Source organism: Grammomys surdaster, unplaced genomic scaffold (assembly GCF_004785775.1).
Source record: "Grammomys surdaster isolate TR1022 unplaced genomic scaffold, NIH_TR_1.0 128, whole genome shotgun sequence".
Classification (NCBI taxonomy): domain Eukaryota; kingdom Metazoa; phylum Chordata; class Mammalia; order Rodentia; family Muridae; genus Grammomys; species Grammomys surdaster.
In genome coordinates this window covers 3,870,115-3,885,491 of record NW_021604586.1, presented here as the reverse complement: position 1 = coordinate 3,885,491, position 15,377 = coordinate 3,870,115, and the positions used below count along the sequence as shown (strand labels likewise).

Here is a 15,377-nt window from a genome sequence, read left to right as displayed (position 1 = left end):
GCCTGCTTCCTGAGTGCTGGGATAGAGTGTACACACACACCTCACAGAGATCTGCCTGCTTCCTGAGTGCTGGGATAGAGTGTGCAGCTATACCACCACCTCCAGCACGCACTGGCCAGATTGCTACCGCGCCTGGGGCCCACACAGTAGAGAAAACCAACAAGTTGTCCTCTGTGTCCACACATACTCAGACACATATACATACACAAATGAATTAAAAACACTTAGCAGGGCAGGTTTGGTTGGGAACAGGAGGTACCAGGATGGAGAGGGAGGGAGAAAATAACGGGAGAAATGACTGGAATTAGAATCTGGGGGACAAGGTGGAAACCTAGTGCTGTGGAAACCCCGTGGAATCGACATGAGTAACCCTAGCAAACACTCCTAGTAATGGGGGACAGACGTGGATCCTGAACCGGCCATCTTTGTAACCAGACAAGGCCTTGAGTGGAGTGGTTGGGACACCAACCCAGCCACAAAACCCTTGACCTACAGTCTGTCCTGCCTGCAGAGTCTGAGACCAGTGCCTAGCAGAACTGTCATTAAAAAGACCAAAGAGAGCTGGGCGGTGGTGGTGCACGCCTTTAATCCCAGCAAGGGACCCATTGTCAGTTCACAACAGACTGTAACTCTTAACTCCAGGGGTTCTGACACCTATGGCTTCCAGGGACACTGCACACACTGTACACAAACCCCATGCAGACACACACACAATTAGAATTCAATGTTAAAGCTGGTTTTAGTTGTGTACTTTAATCCCAGCATTTGGGAAACAGAGGCAGGTGGATCTCTGTGAGTTCAAGGCCAACGTGATCTACTTAACAAGTTCCAAGTCACAGTGAGACCTTGCCTCAGATAAGAGGGATCTATGGGATAGAAGAAGTGAAGACACCACCACTAAGCCAACCAGGAAGCCCCTAGAAATAAACACACACACATATACTACAGCAAATGAACCACAGTGTGTATGATGGACCATGCTGAGCAGTAAGAATCAGGAATTGTGCTGGAGAGGCGGCTCAGCACTTACTGGTCTTACAAAGGGCCCCGAGGTCAGTTCCCAGCATCCACCACATAGCTCACAAGCATCCGTGACCCCAGTTCCACGGCATCTGGTATCTTTTTGTAATGTCTATAGACACCAGGCATGCAAGTGACATACACAATGGGCAAACACTCTTTTACACAAAACAGATCATCTTTAAAGAAATGAACACATAATAACAACAGTAACAAAAACAAAGAAGCCGTGTCTCAGCATGAGCACGGAGACTCAGCCTGAGGCACAGCACTCAACACATCCTGTGGACACAGTGCTGCCCACCCAGCACTTCCTCTAGGGAAGGCAGGCAGGAAGAATGCAGCAAGGAGGGTTCACCTGTGTGTATGACTACTTACTCCTTTGAAGTCTAAAGCAAATAAACACACCGGCCCAGCACACCCCAAGTATAATCTCTACTTGTTTACGGGTTAGAACTCTCAACTAAAATGAAAGAGAGCTGTCAATCACCTCTACAAATATGTACATGACAACAATTTTTCTTACCTCAACTGAAGAGCGGGGAGTCACAAAAAACTGATTGAATTCATCAGGGCTGAAATCGCCAAAAATATACTGAAAACAATAAAATAAGAACACTTGATTACATATAATATACACATGACTAATTTTTTTAAGCTACATATTTTATAGTGTTTGTCTTAGGAAACATTTATACTAGAAATTTCCAAATCCTTTTCAAGCAAGCAATGAGGAGCCTTAAGCTGCAAGCTAAGGTTCCTAGGCAGGCAGTATTTTCCCATGACATGCAAGAAAATGTCACCTAGCCTTTTCTGTGAATTGTCAAAGAACAAGGTTGAAGATGCTTATTTTGACAAGTCAAGTGTGGCCATGGTGGAAACACTGAGATTCCACGTGGTTTAGTTTTCTCATGACACTGCAGCGTTAGCTGACTGTTCACAGCATGAGAAAGCTTACATAAGATCACTCACAGCACAGTATGTGAAAAACAAACAGGAACCACAGTAAGGAAAGAACTATTCTCTCAGAGAACAGAATGAATGGTATGAAAACCAGACTAAATTCAAATTACTTATTAAAAACCTCAACTGGTGTGTTTAGTGGCAGAATTGATATATATAGCAACCAGGAAGTTCTGAAAACTCAAGAAGAAATTAAATGCTGAGGTCTTATTTCCACAGAATTCCATCCCATAAATATTTTACACAGGTGTACAAAGAATACTTGTAAAGCGCACACAAGCCTGGGTTCAATGTCATCATTGGTCATGACATCCTGACATCTATGTGAAGTTTGTAAACCCCAATAAATGAACTATGGTGACAGACAGGGACGGGTACAGAAGCAGAAGACCGTGGAACTCAGAGACACTAGGGAGACCACACCTCAGTCTCAGGAGAGCAGCACTCAGAAAGCCACCCACTACTGGATGTTCTTAGGAGTAAGGAGGCCTGTAGACTTACAATGTAGGAAATATATACATGGGTGAAAACTTGGTCAGTGTGATGTGTTGATGTGATGTGATGTGTCTATGGGTGTCTGTGAGCTGCTGATGTGGGTGCTGCGAGCTAAACCCAGAAGAGCAGCCAGAGTTCTAACCATTAACCATCTCTCTAGCTCAGAAATGTTCATTTAAATTTCACTTGGAAACACACTTTCTAATTTGTTCACATACAATCAATTATTTAAAGAGATGGCTAATTCAGTAAGGGCTAAATTCTAAAATCTTGAAAATGTGCAAATAGAGAAGGAGGAACCAGGTTCCCGTGCCTTCCAGTCCAGACTGCAGCAGAACCCAGGCTCCTTCCTGGAGGAAGAACCCAGTGAGAATCTCTCCTGGTACTTTCACTTAGTTCCCTGTTTGTCTGGTGTCACTTGAAAAAGTCTGCTAGAGTGTTTTTCTTATAAATTCATACCAGGACATGGTGGCATTTGCCTTTAATCCAGGCACTGGAGAGGAAGACAGGTATCAGATATCTGAGTTCAAGGCCAACCAAGAGGGCCTGTTAAAGACAGACAAGAAGACAGCCACATAAGGCTGAACAAAGAAGCCCCCCACCCCACACACGAGAAATAAAAATACACATATTTGTTCAGAAGCTCTGGACCTATGACCTAGCCAGGTCTGACAGATCTATGGAGGGCCACACAGTTGCAGGGGAGTGTTAGTAGGGTGTATCATTTTAGAATTTTTCTTTTAAAATCATATTTTATAAGAAACTGTCAAGCAGCTAGAGAGATACCTCAGTGGCTAAGACAGGCTACTCCTGAAGAGAACCCAGGTTCAATTCCCAATGTCTGCATGATGTCACATAACTGTCTGTCTCCAGTTCTACTACATTCTTCTGGCCTCCACGGGCACTAGGCACACACATGTTACACAGACATACGTGCAGGCAAACAGAAACTAATTATAAGATGTCAGTATAGCACTTAGGAAGCAGAGGCAGGTGGATCTCTGTGAGTTTGAGGCCAGTCTGGTCTACAGAGTGACTTCCAGTACAGCCAGGGACATGTAGACACCACATCTCAAAAATCAAAATACAAAAAGAAAAAATGTGTTGGTATAAAGAACAGAACTCACAGGTCATGCCTACTGCTGCACAGGCAACAACTGTGTGGGGGTGAAGACCTCACTCAGCTGACAGCCTGCTGAGAGTACTGAATCCATCCAAGGACACTGTAGGAACTGTTAACTAGAGCTATGTGACACCAAATACCATTTGTGACTGACAGACAGCTGAGCTGTCTGCAGCTTCCTCCTGACTCCCTGCCCACTGGTTCATGTGCCACAATGACCAACCCCATCAAGGAACACGAAGACAGCCTCCTGCCAGAATGAGATCTATTTTCATGAGGTTTTTTAAGTGAGCCATTACACCAATGTATAAAGTCTTGTTTCAGTTTTGTAGCTGAAGCCAGCAGGCGAGGCTCTAACATCAGTGCACAGCATCCACTTGAGGAGCCTAGACCAGGGTCTCCACCTCCGACTGCTAACTCATCCCCACAGGACCAGGGTCTCCACCTCCAACTGCTAACTCATCCCCACAGGACCAGGGTCTCCACCTCCAACTGCTAACTCATCCCCACAGAACCAGGGTCTCCACCTCCGACTGCTAATGCATCCCCATAGGCCTTCCCCATGCACCAGTTTTGTTCACTCATAAATCATTCTGATGGGACAAAGTAACAGTGTGCAACAGAACCCTTGATGCTTGAAAAGTCACTGACAAAAAGGTCAGGAAAGATGGAGATACTGAGATCTGAGGCCAAGGGACTCATTAAAAATAGGGGGTGGGGGGTTGCTCTACTAGATACATAAAAAAAATCTGCCTAACCAAAGTGACTCATACCTGGGAGGTAACCAGTTAAATAGCCCCTAGAAAGCTGGAGAGATGCCCCAAAAGTTAAGAGCACTTGCTGCTCTTCCACAGGACTTGAGTTCCATTCCATTCGCCCACATGATGGCTCACAACCACCTGTAACTCTAGTTCCAGGCAGTCCAATGCCTTCTTCTGGCCTCCAAGGGTACACACTTGGTGCATACACACACACACACACACACACACACACACACACACATAATATTGTTTAAAAAACTTTAAATTGCCCAGGATGACGCATGGAACATGTTAAGCCCAGACGTCACAGGCCGTCCCTTTCAGAGGCTTGACAACTATGTGGACCATTCAGAGATGACTCTAGAAATGGCTCAGCAGTTAATTTAAGAGCACTGGTTGCTCTTCTAGAAATCCAGAGGTCACCTGCCAGCAACCCCAAGGTGGCTCACAAGCATCGGAACTCCAGTTCCAGGGGACTCTACTTCTTCTAGAGACACGTGCAAGCATAAGACCCACATACATACATAAGTACAAAGTGTTGGGTCACTCTGAAAAGGCCTCACTCTGACTACTTACTGCAGAGCGCTGGCTCGCTGCCTGCAGAGTGTATATTTTGACAGGTTACATTCCTAGGAAGGTGAGAAGGGAAATTACAGTATGCTGGTAAACTGCGAAACCCACAGGGGAGTCACCCATGTAAGAGAAGATCAGGAAGAAGGACAAAGACAAGCCGTCCTGTTAAAACTGTCTCTTCCCATGGAAGGTGGAGAAATGGTCCCGGTTCACCTGCAGGAGTGCAGTCCAGTATCGCAGGGAACTTGAGGACAGTCATTACTGTGACACTAGGGGGCACTGGAGAACAGCATTCTCAGACTCTAAACTTCCAAAGATTTCATCTCTTGAAGTTCAACTGAATGTGCCCGCTGCCCCAAATGACTGCTCTGCACCCTTCCTTTGAAAGGTTCCTGGTAATACAAGAGGTGGCTCTGAAACAAGTAATCAGCTAATGCTTTGCTCTGTTCAGGAATTCTCAGTTTCAAGGGAGACAGACAAGCAGGACAGTCTCCCACTGTAGTGCACAACTATGCAAACCTGCTGAAGAGCCCTGGCACAGCCAGCACAGGAGACAAGTGCCAGCCTTTCTACCTGGGAGCTACCTGGGAGCCAGCCTTAGCTATGAGGGAGAAAAGCCTCCGTTCTCTCTGCAGAGGATGAGCTTGCCTGCACAAAGCTCCAGGCGTCTCACCAACTACCCCAGCTCCTGGGCCTGACTAGGATTCAGAAGCCATGGGCAGGACAGGTGGAATGTGCCTGGCATTTGTGAGGCTCTATCCTGTGCCTCAAGCATGGCAAACACAAAACAACACAAGCAAAAACAACAAAGGAGGGAGACATGGACCTGGACACATCACACCAATGCCTACCTGCCCAACATTCTAAACCTTAACGGAAAAGGTGAAGTAAGGCTAGCACAGGGCACACCTTTAATCCCAGCACATGAAAGACAGAGGCAGGCAGGTCTCTGAGTTAGAGGCCAGCCTGGTCTATAGAGGGAGTTCCAGGACAGCCAGGGGCTACAGAGCAACCTGTCTCAAAACAAACAAATAAATGATGGAGGTGGGGGGAGCCTAGAGAGATGGTTCAGCGGTTAAGAGCACTGATTCTTCCAAAGGCCCCAGGTTCAATTCCCAGCACCCATATGACAGCTCACACCTGTCTATAGTAACTCCAATTCCAGGGCTTCTGACATCCTCACACAGACATACATGCAATCAAAACAGCAATGAACATAAAATAAAAATTATAAAGAGAATTATATTTAAAAAGCCAGCTGGACAGTAGTGGCACTCAGGAGGCAGAAGGTGGATTTGAGTCTGAGGCCATCCTAGTCTACAGAGGGAGCTCCAGGACAGCCCAGGGCTAGACAGGGAAAAAAAGTCTCAAAAAGAAAAGGGGAAGAAGATACTAAGCCCCACCATAACCAAGAAGCCATTTGCAATTGATACCTGCTGGGGAAGGGGAAGTCACTTTCTCCACGGAGAGTCACTGGGTCTATCAACTACACTCCACCTTCAGGCCCCATGCCCAAGGCACACTTGGCCAGCATAGAACAAGCTCTGTGACTGTTTGGTTTGTTTGTGGTTTTATGTCTTATTAGTTTTATGTCTGGGAGAGAAGGAAAAGGAGAGAATGTGATGTTGGTAGGGAGGTGGAGAGAACCTGGGAGGAGAAAAACATCAAAATAGACTGTATGTATGAGAAAAAAACAAAACCTAAAAAAGTCACTAAAGGCCAACTGCCTGTGGCTCCACTCACATGGTGTTGGAACAGGCAGACAGAATGCAGACAGGCTCCCCAGGGTGAGGGAAGGGAGCAGTACAGACCAACTGCAGGATGGAAGGCTTCTAGGAGATGGTGGAGTGCTCCAAGTTGAGCGTAGTGGTGGGTGTATGTATACCTTTGGAGTGTCCCATCACTGTCCCACACAGAGCTGTAGTAATAAGCCTCAGACTGAGTTGTACACAGGAAGAGGATTGGATTGGAACACATTTCAAGGTTGATGCTAACACGGCTTCAGTAACAGTCACACTATACAAAGCACACTCTGCAGAGTGGTGTGACAGCTTGGGGGACACCTGAAGGTGACACTGCTCTGTCCATGCAAACCAGGAGTCTCACTGATATAACAGTATTTACTGAGCACCAGCTCCCCCAGATGAATTCTGAGACTGAAGATAACTTGAGCAGTTACAGAAGACTCCAGACACCACATCCCTCAATGGTGGTCACAAGAGAAGCTAACAGCAGGCTGGTGAATGTTACAATCAGCAGGGGCTATTGCCCTGACTAAGCTGCAGTAATCCTGATTTGCTTTCCCTAGAAGAGGGTCCTCCCACGAAAGAGCAAAGCCATCAGCATTACAAAGCCACTCAGCCGGCGTCTCCCAGCTTTGCAAAGTGGTGTTTCAGTCTGGTGTCTACTTTGTTTGCATATTTTATTCCAACTACTTAAATCTTGTCAGGCTTTCAACAGGCTGGCTGCGTAGTCTTGGTTTGGTACTTTCATTGAGAATCTGGGCTAAGTTGTTGCTACAGACACAATCTCAAAATTAGAAACCATGATTCATAGAACAAAACCCCACTGTTAGCAGCTTCCCAGTCCTGTCTATAGAACAGCAATGGATGCTCACAAAAGGACACTCATCACACTAGGACTGCTAACAAACACAACCGGACAAACCCCGTGTACTTTCCTATTGTCACAGACAGAGGCCAGTCTTAAGGGAAAGGGGGAAAGAGACACAAAAATAGACAAAGGACAACAGGTGCAGTCCCAGAACAGGGCTGAGAGATGAGCACTCACCAGCAGGTATTAGTTACCTCAAACACTGGGAACATGGGGCAAGTAAGTATTCTGTAACTGTTGAGAGTTAGGGTGGATGCATGTACTGTACAGGACTACAGCTCAGCACATTGCCTGCCGGTTCACTGTGATGGCCTGCTCTCCTTGAAATCCCTACACCAGCCCTAGGCCAAGACCTCACCGACTAACTACTGATGAACGCCTAGCAAAGCCATGGTGTTAATTCTGCACAAGCAGAAACTTCCAGGTGTCCAGTGTTCTACTGAATCGAATTGCTAGAACTAAGCCAACAAAGTCTCAACAGCTGAAGGTCAGCTGCAGGAAGGAAGTCACATCAATAAACCTGCAGGCCATAACTGACCTAGCCTGCTGGCTTCCCCAAAGGGAGGTTTAAACACCTCAAGGACCTCTTCAGTAGGGAGGGATGGCAAAGGCTCAGCAGGTAAGGGTGCTTACTGCCAAGCCAGACAACCCGAGTTCAATCCTAACTTTTCTAATAAAGGGCAAGAACTAGCTCTCAAAGTTGTCCTTTACCCACCCACACAAAAATAAGTAAATGTAAAAGAAAAAAAGAAAAAAATTGCTTCGAGTATACAGAGAAACCCTGTCTCAAAAAAAAAAAAGCAAATAAAATATTTAGGGGCTTCAGAAATGGCTTAGTTGTTAAGGTCACTGGCTATTCTTTCTTACAGTTTCAATTCCTAGCACCCACACGTGTCTTTTACAACACAACCACCTGTAACTCCATTCCAGGGGATTGGATGCTCTCTTCTGATCTGAGAGTACTAGGCACATATACGTACATAAATTTTTTTATTTGCTTTGTTTTTTGTAGAAAATGTAAACTTGAAGCCTCGGGAAGTCACTAGAGGGAGTGAATGAGGCTGGGCATCTAGAACATCTAGAAAAGATCCAATGGGCCATCAGTGCAGCTTTCTGCACAGAAGCGGGAAGCAGGCCCCTCTCAGCCTTGCAGCACACAGGCCAGGCCAGTAACAACTCCATCAGTGGCTGGAGTGGAGTCCAGCCCTTGTTCCAGCTGGTTTTGTTTTGTTTTTCGAGACAGGGTTTCTCTGTGTAGCCCTGGCTGTCCTGGAACTCACTCCGTAGACCAGGCTGGCCTAGAACTCAGAAATCCGCCTGCCTCAGCCTCCCAAGTGCTGTCGTTCCAGCTTTTAAACACACTGAGCTGATTGATTCTGACTTACTTGGGTTCAGAATCTCTGAATGGGGGTAACGCCAGGGCCTGAGAGAAACTGTGTCATTCAGCCCTGACGGAGCAGAGCAGGGAAACCGAATGGAGACAGGAAGGTAAGAACTACTTCTTTGTGTAGTTATCTGGACCATCTAGTCAATGGATGGATGGACCAACGGACAGAATCTATGAGCCCTCTTTATCATGAGCAGTAGCAGATGGCTTTCTAAAAGCCAGGAACACTGGCTCATGTCCTTTACCCAAGCAAGTAGAAGGGTGAAGCAAAAGGACTGCCAAGATTCAGGCCAGCTTGGCTATCTGAGTCTGAAGCCAGCCTGGGCCAATGTTGGGAGATCCTGTCATTAGTTAATCAATTACAAACAAACCCAGGTGTGGTGCCTTACATCTGTAATCCTCTTTGAGTTAGAGGCTAACCCAGACTAGCTACATAGAAAGTTACAGGATGATCAGAACTACAACAGCAGCAATGGGGCTGAAGAATTGGCTTGGCAATTAAGCACTTGCTATAAGACCATCCATAAGCCCAGTTCCAGAGACTGCAGCATCCTCTTCTGGCCTTCACAAGCACTTGGCATGCACTCAGTGCACATGCACACAGACAGGCTGTGGTTGTTTGCCAGAGAATGGCTCCCCACAGACTCATACACTTGACTCCTTGGTCCCCAGTGGGTAGAACTGTTTGGGAAGAATTAGGAGATGTGGCCTTAGGAAGAGTCCTAAAGGCTTCAGGGACAGTTGCTGTGGCTCTAGCCAGGCCATCAGAGGAACTGGGATGCTCACTAGCGCATTTGTGCTTGCTGGCATTATGGGGGTGCTGTCTTTCCCTCCGCCCTCAGAACTGCACTTGTCAAGAACTACAGGAGTCTATGGCACAGTCACTTCAATATGAGACGCTGACGTTCATCACCAGGCCTGAAGAAACATTTTTGGTTTTGAGAAATATTATTATTTAATTCCAATTTATTATCGAGAAGAGCATCTTAAAAATAGAGCTAGGAGGGCTGAAGAGATGGCTCAGAGGTTAGGAGCACCAACTGCTCTTCCAGAGGTCCTGAGTTCAATTCCCAGCAACCACAGCTCACAACCATCTGTAATGGGATCTGATGCCCTCTTCTTACCGGCAGGCATACATGCAGGCAGAATACTGTATACATAATAAGTAAATTTAAAAAAAATATATATGATTTAAAGACCAAACCTGGGGGCTGGAGAGATGGCTCAGCAGTTAAGAACACTGGTTGTTCTTCCAGAGGTCCTAAGTTCAATTCCCAGCAACCACATGGTGGCTCACAACTACCTATAATGCTATCTGATACCCTACTTACTCTGTCATGCAAATAGCATTCATAAGTATGAATAAATAAATCTTTAAAAAAACAGCAAACACGGGAGATACGGCTCACTGTTTTAAGACAGCACTTGCTTTTGCACAGGACCTGAGTTCGATTTCCACCGCACACACGGCAGCTCGTAACTTTTCATCACTTCCGTTCCTGGGACTCTGAAACCCTCCACGGGCACGAGGCTCATGCACACATATGGGCAAAAACATCCACACACACGAAATAAATGCACCTAAGAGAAAATCTTCAAAACACATTCCTGAACCCTAGTCAGCCCTACACGGCAGTAACCAGCCCACTCACCATGTTCCCTTCACTTACACACACTTCGCACTGGAGAGGCCATGTCTTTCCAGTGAACTTAGCAATGGTCTCAAACTTGGGTGAGGGTCTAGCCAAATTTGGAGAGAATAGTTTTTAAGATTTAAACTGGCTCTGTGATTAGCAGGCACGATGCAGGCACATAATAGGCTGCAGCGGGAGAAGCCACTGAGTAAGTAAAGAGGAACCAGAGGCATCAACCTGTGGAAACCCAGAGAACCTGAGGAGGCACATCCAAGACGAGGAGCTACGAGGCTTTACCATTCCCACTCAAAGCTGCATACAATCCCAGGGGAATTCCAGTCCCTCGGCTTCAAGTTCAAACAGTCATGCTCAGTTAACAGTGTGACTCTGAGGTCCTAACTCGGGTCTGAAGCAGCCACTGCTCTGAAGGGTACCTATTACTGCAACAAATGAACCCCAACAAAGGCAAGGGAAAGACAGCAAAGTAGGGTAAATGTCTACTGAAGAATATTAGTTACATAGTCACCCACAAATAAAACCAACGGAGATTCCACCTCTGGCTACATGGACAACAGCACTGAGAGAACAAACCTGAGTTTTTGTTGACATTCACACTCACAAACTGGAGGCATTGAAACAAACACACTTTGTGACAGGTCATGGTGGTACTTGTCTTTGATCCTAGTACATGAGCAGAAGCAGGTGCATCTGTGAAGTTTGGAAGGGTTGATTTTTTCTTTTCCAGACAGGGTTTCTATCCTGGAATTTTCTCTGTAGACCAGACTGGGATGGAACTCAGAAATCCCCCTGCCTCTGCCTCCAGTGCTAAGACTAAAGCTATTGCAGTTCCACTGTGTGACTTTGAGGCTAGCCTGGTCTACATAGTGAGTTCTAGGACAGCCAGAGCTGCATAGGGGAGGGGAGGCGAGAGACACAGGAACTAATACAGAAGACCTCGTTTTGCATTTTATTTGGGTCAGAAGTAAACGTGCCAGTCTGGAAAAGTTAAAGAGTTAGAGGGTAAGGAGTGTTTTATTTCTCTGGCCACACTGCAGAGCATTGATAAAAAGGAAAAAAAAAAAAAAAAGGAAAAAAAATCTGGAGAAGACAGGAACACTTCAGGTTAAGAGGCTATAGAGATAGATCAGCAGTTAAGTGCAACAGCTGCTTTTCCAGAATACCAGGGTTCAATTCCCAGGACCCACAATGTGGCTCACAAGCACCTGTAACTCAGTCCCATGGTATCACCTCTTCTGGCCTCTACTAGCACGGTAGGCGTATGATATACAGATATAACATGCAAGCAAAACTACCGCACATATAAAGTAAAAATGAAAAGGAAAGATCTTTAAAAAGAAAAAAGACTCGTTTCAGGTTAACTGACAGATTCTTCTCTGGCCACCCAGCAGATGACCTAACTCTCTCCAAACCATGGCGGGTCTGTCCTTTAGGGCCCTACAGAAGAGGTAATAGACCAACAAGACCTTAACTGAGAATTGCCTCTTTTACAGTGTAAAGTCAAAAGTCAGTGGAATACATAGTTGGAGAAGTGTCTTAGCTGTTAAAAGCACTGGCTACTTTTCCAGAAGACCCAGCTTCAATTCCCAGCACACACATGGTGGTTCACAACTGTTTGTAACTCCAGTTCCAGAGGATCCAATGCCCTCTCTTCTCTCTGTGGGCACTAGGCACACATGTGGTACAAAACTCATACACATAAAAATAAAAAAATATTTTACTGGCACTTGGGAGGCATAGGCAGGCGGATTTCTGAGGTAGAGGCCAGCCTGGTCTACAGAGTGAGTTCCAGGGCAGCCAAGGCTATACAGAGAAACCCTGTCTCAAAAAAAAAAAAAAAAAAAAAAAACCTAAAAAAAAATTTTAAATGAATTTCAGAGTAGTTTCTAAATTGTTCCAAGTGTGAGGCACACTATAATCCTAAAGTGTGATGCCAGAATAGGGAGGAGCCTGTCATTAAAACATACCCAATACACAGACAGACACACACACACACACACACACACACACACACACACACACACAGTGTGAGGCAGCTCCAGTCCCTAACCCCAGTGCTTGACCAACACAGCACACTCTGAATCCAGTAAGTTGTCCAGGTTGCCAACTCACAGAGAACCTGTCACCTGTCTCTAAGTCAAACCAAAACAAAAAGGTCTAACCAAAAGCGCACAGATGACAAACTGAAGATGAAGGATTAGTGAATTTAAACTTTATTTTTACTTTAAATTTCCCATCTCCTTTGCGGGGGGGATAAGTGGCTCACAAAATAGCATGTCTTTGTTTTATAAGTAAAAATCAAATCAGAAAGGCCTGGACTGTTGGCAGGTTACTAATGCACAGCACGCACGCGTGCACGCATGTCCAGCTCCGTCTCATTTGTTCTCTCTCTACCTCTCCCCTGGGAATCAATGTAAACCCCTTCTGTGGATAGCACGCCCTGGCCTAGTGTCCTCTATAAAAGCAATTCCACAAAGTAGAAAAACTCAAAGTAGAAGGCCAAGGGCCTGCTTTTAAGTCCCTAACAATGACTTATCAGCTTCTCGACCTGGAGGCCTGGCTCTTCTGCGGTGTGTGTGGAGCAGTGATAACAGTATACCACAGCTGACACAGGCCACACAGAGACCACGGAGGACCACACAAACCACAGCGCCAGCTGCTACAATGCCCCTTCCAGTGCTCACCTACCCAGGGAGCCTAATTTGGGTCTTAAATAAAGAGTGCCGGCCTTGGCACCCATCTAAAGGAAATCAGTACTTAAAATACCAAAGGTTATGTGGGAGATATCTTTGTTTTCTCAGTTTTGCTGTGATCCTTAAACTAGTCTTTAAAACAAAAATAAGTCAGCCAAGTGTGGTGGCCCATGCCTTTAGTCCCAGCACTCAGAAAGCAGAGGCAGAAGGATCTCTTTGAGTCTGAGGCCAGCCTGATCTATAGAGCAAATTCCAGGACAGCCAGGAAAACACAGAGAAATCCTGTATGCAGAAGAGGGGAGGTGTTTTTTTTTTTAAAGTTTAAATATATCAAGATATGGGCAACAGGCAGTGGTGGCGCACGCCTTTAATCCCAGCACTTGGGAGGCAGAGGCAGGTGGATTTCTGAGTTCGAGGCCGGCCTGGTCTACAGAGTGAGTTCCAGGACAGCTAGGGCTATAAGAGAAACCCTGTCTTGGAAAAACAAACAAAAGATATGGGCTAGGACTGTAGCTCCGGGGCATACCCTTGCTTCATCACAGAAAAAAATATTTAAATTTTGAAAGAGGCATGGCTCAGTGGTTACAGGTACTGGCTGCTCTGGCACCCACAGAGGTGGCTCACAACCTCTCTAACTCCAATTCCAGGGGAGCCAATACAGTTTTTTGGTCCAAAAACACATGCAGGCAAACACTCATACACATGAGGGCGGGGCGGGAGGAAGAGAAGGAGAAAGGGCAGACATCACAGAACCTGGAATGAAGCTTCCCTTCCACACTCCTCTCCTTACCCGACAGCTTTGCCGGGTTTACCATAAGGAAGAGATGCTGCCCCCCCCCCCCCGCCTTGTGGCTACAATCGATAGAAGCTAAGGAGGTCAGAAGCATGTGTTTTAATGTTAAGTCTGGGCCAGGGGGGCGGCTCGGCAGGGAGATGCAGCTGCTGTATGAGCTCTGGCTCGACTTCTGAAACTCACATGCTAAGCTTCATCTCTGGAGCCCACACAGAAGTGGCAGTGGCCAGGCAGTGGAGGCACACGTCTTTTGTCCCAGCACTCCAGAGGCAGGTCAATGCCAGCCTGGCCTACAGTGAGTTCCAAGACAGGACAACCAGAGCTACAGAGAAACCTATTGTGAAAACAACAACTGACCCTACACTCATCCTCCAGCCTTCACGTGTACCAAAAGACATCCTCCCTGGTCCACTTCTCTGAAAGGCTGCCCAATATACGCGAGATGCCGCAAGCAATGCTAGGAAGCTTCTTGACAGCTGCTAGAGTACCAATAAACCGTAAGCTAATGGGTTGACAGCACTCAGAGGGAGGGATGGAGTCAAGGCCTTCTGTCCCAGCAAGGGACCAGTGTTAAGTGTGAGCTCAATGCTGCAGCCACAGACTCTCATCCAAAGGCGACTGCCAGTTTTCTAATGGATTCCATTAAATGCTCTTTGGCAGCCTAGGTGACAAGGTCCATGTCTTGCAAAATGTAATCCATATATTACTTCAGCTTTACTCTGTGTGTTTTATAAGATCAATTTTGCAAGGTGTACACCTCTAATCACAGCATTCAGGAGACTAAGACATGATTGCTACAAGTTCCTGGCCAGCAGCTGTGACACAGCAAGACCTCAGTCTTCCAAATTCTGTCTCTGTGAACAGAGCTGTACCAACTATGTCCCACCCCAGCCAAATGCCAACTGACACACAGACAAAGCTCTGAGCTGTAGCCTCAGAATCACATAAACCAGCATCGTGGCACACTACTGTGATCTCAGCGACAGAGCGGTAAAAGCAGGAGCTTCATAAATCATCCTTGGCTATGTGGCTACATAGCTACATTTAAAGTCATACACATACACACACACACACACACACACACACACACACAAAATGGGAGGGGGGGCTGAGATGGGGTTTCTCTGTGTAGCCCTGGCTGTCCTGAAACCTGAAACTCTTTGTAGACAGGCTGGCCTAGAACTCAGAGATTCCCCTGCCTCTGCCTCCTGAGTGCTAGGATTAAAACATGGACATTAACACCCAACAAAGTTTTAAAAGAGCATTTTGAAACCAGGTTGGGGGGGGGTAACAAATTTTTTTTT

The 15,377-nt window shown here is 46.3% G+C and overlaps 1 protein-coding gene across 2 annotated transcripts in view; it reads right to left on the bottom strand.

Annotated features, from left to right (window-relative positions):
- Usp10 (ubiquitin specific peptidase 10) overlaps positions 1–15,377 on the bottom strand; it is a 43,935-nt gene that overhangs the window by 22,959 nt on the left and 5,599 nt on the right. For both annotated transcript variants that reach the window (XM_028752932.1, XM_028752940.1), the window contains exon 2: positions 1,547–1,615. In XM_028752932.1, the coding sequence (XP_028608765.1) occupies positions 1,547–1,615 (69 nt within the window). The remainder of the gene's footprint in view (positions 1–1,546; positions 1,616–15,377) is intronic.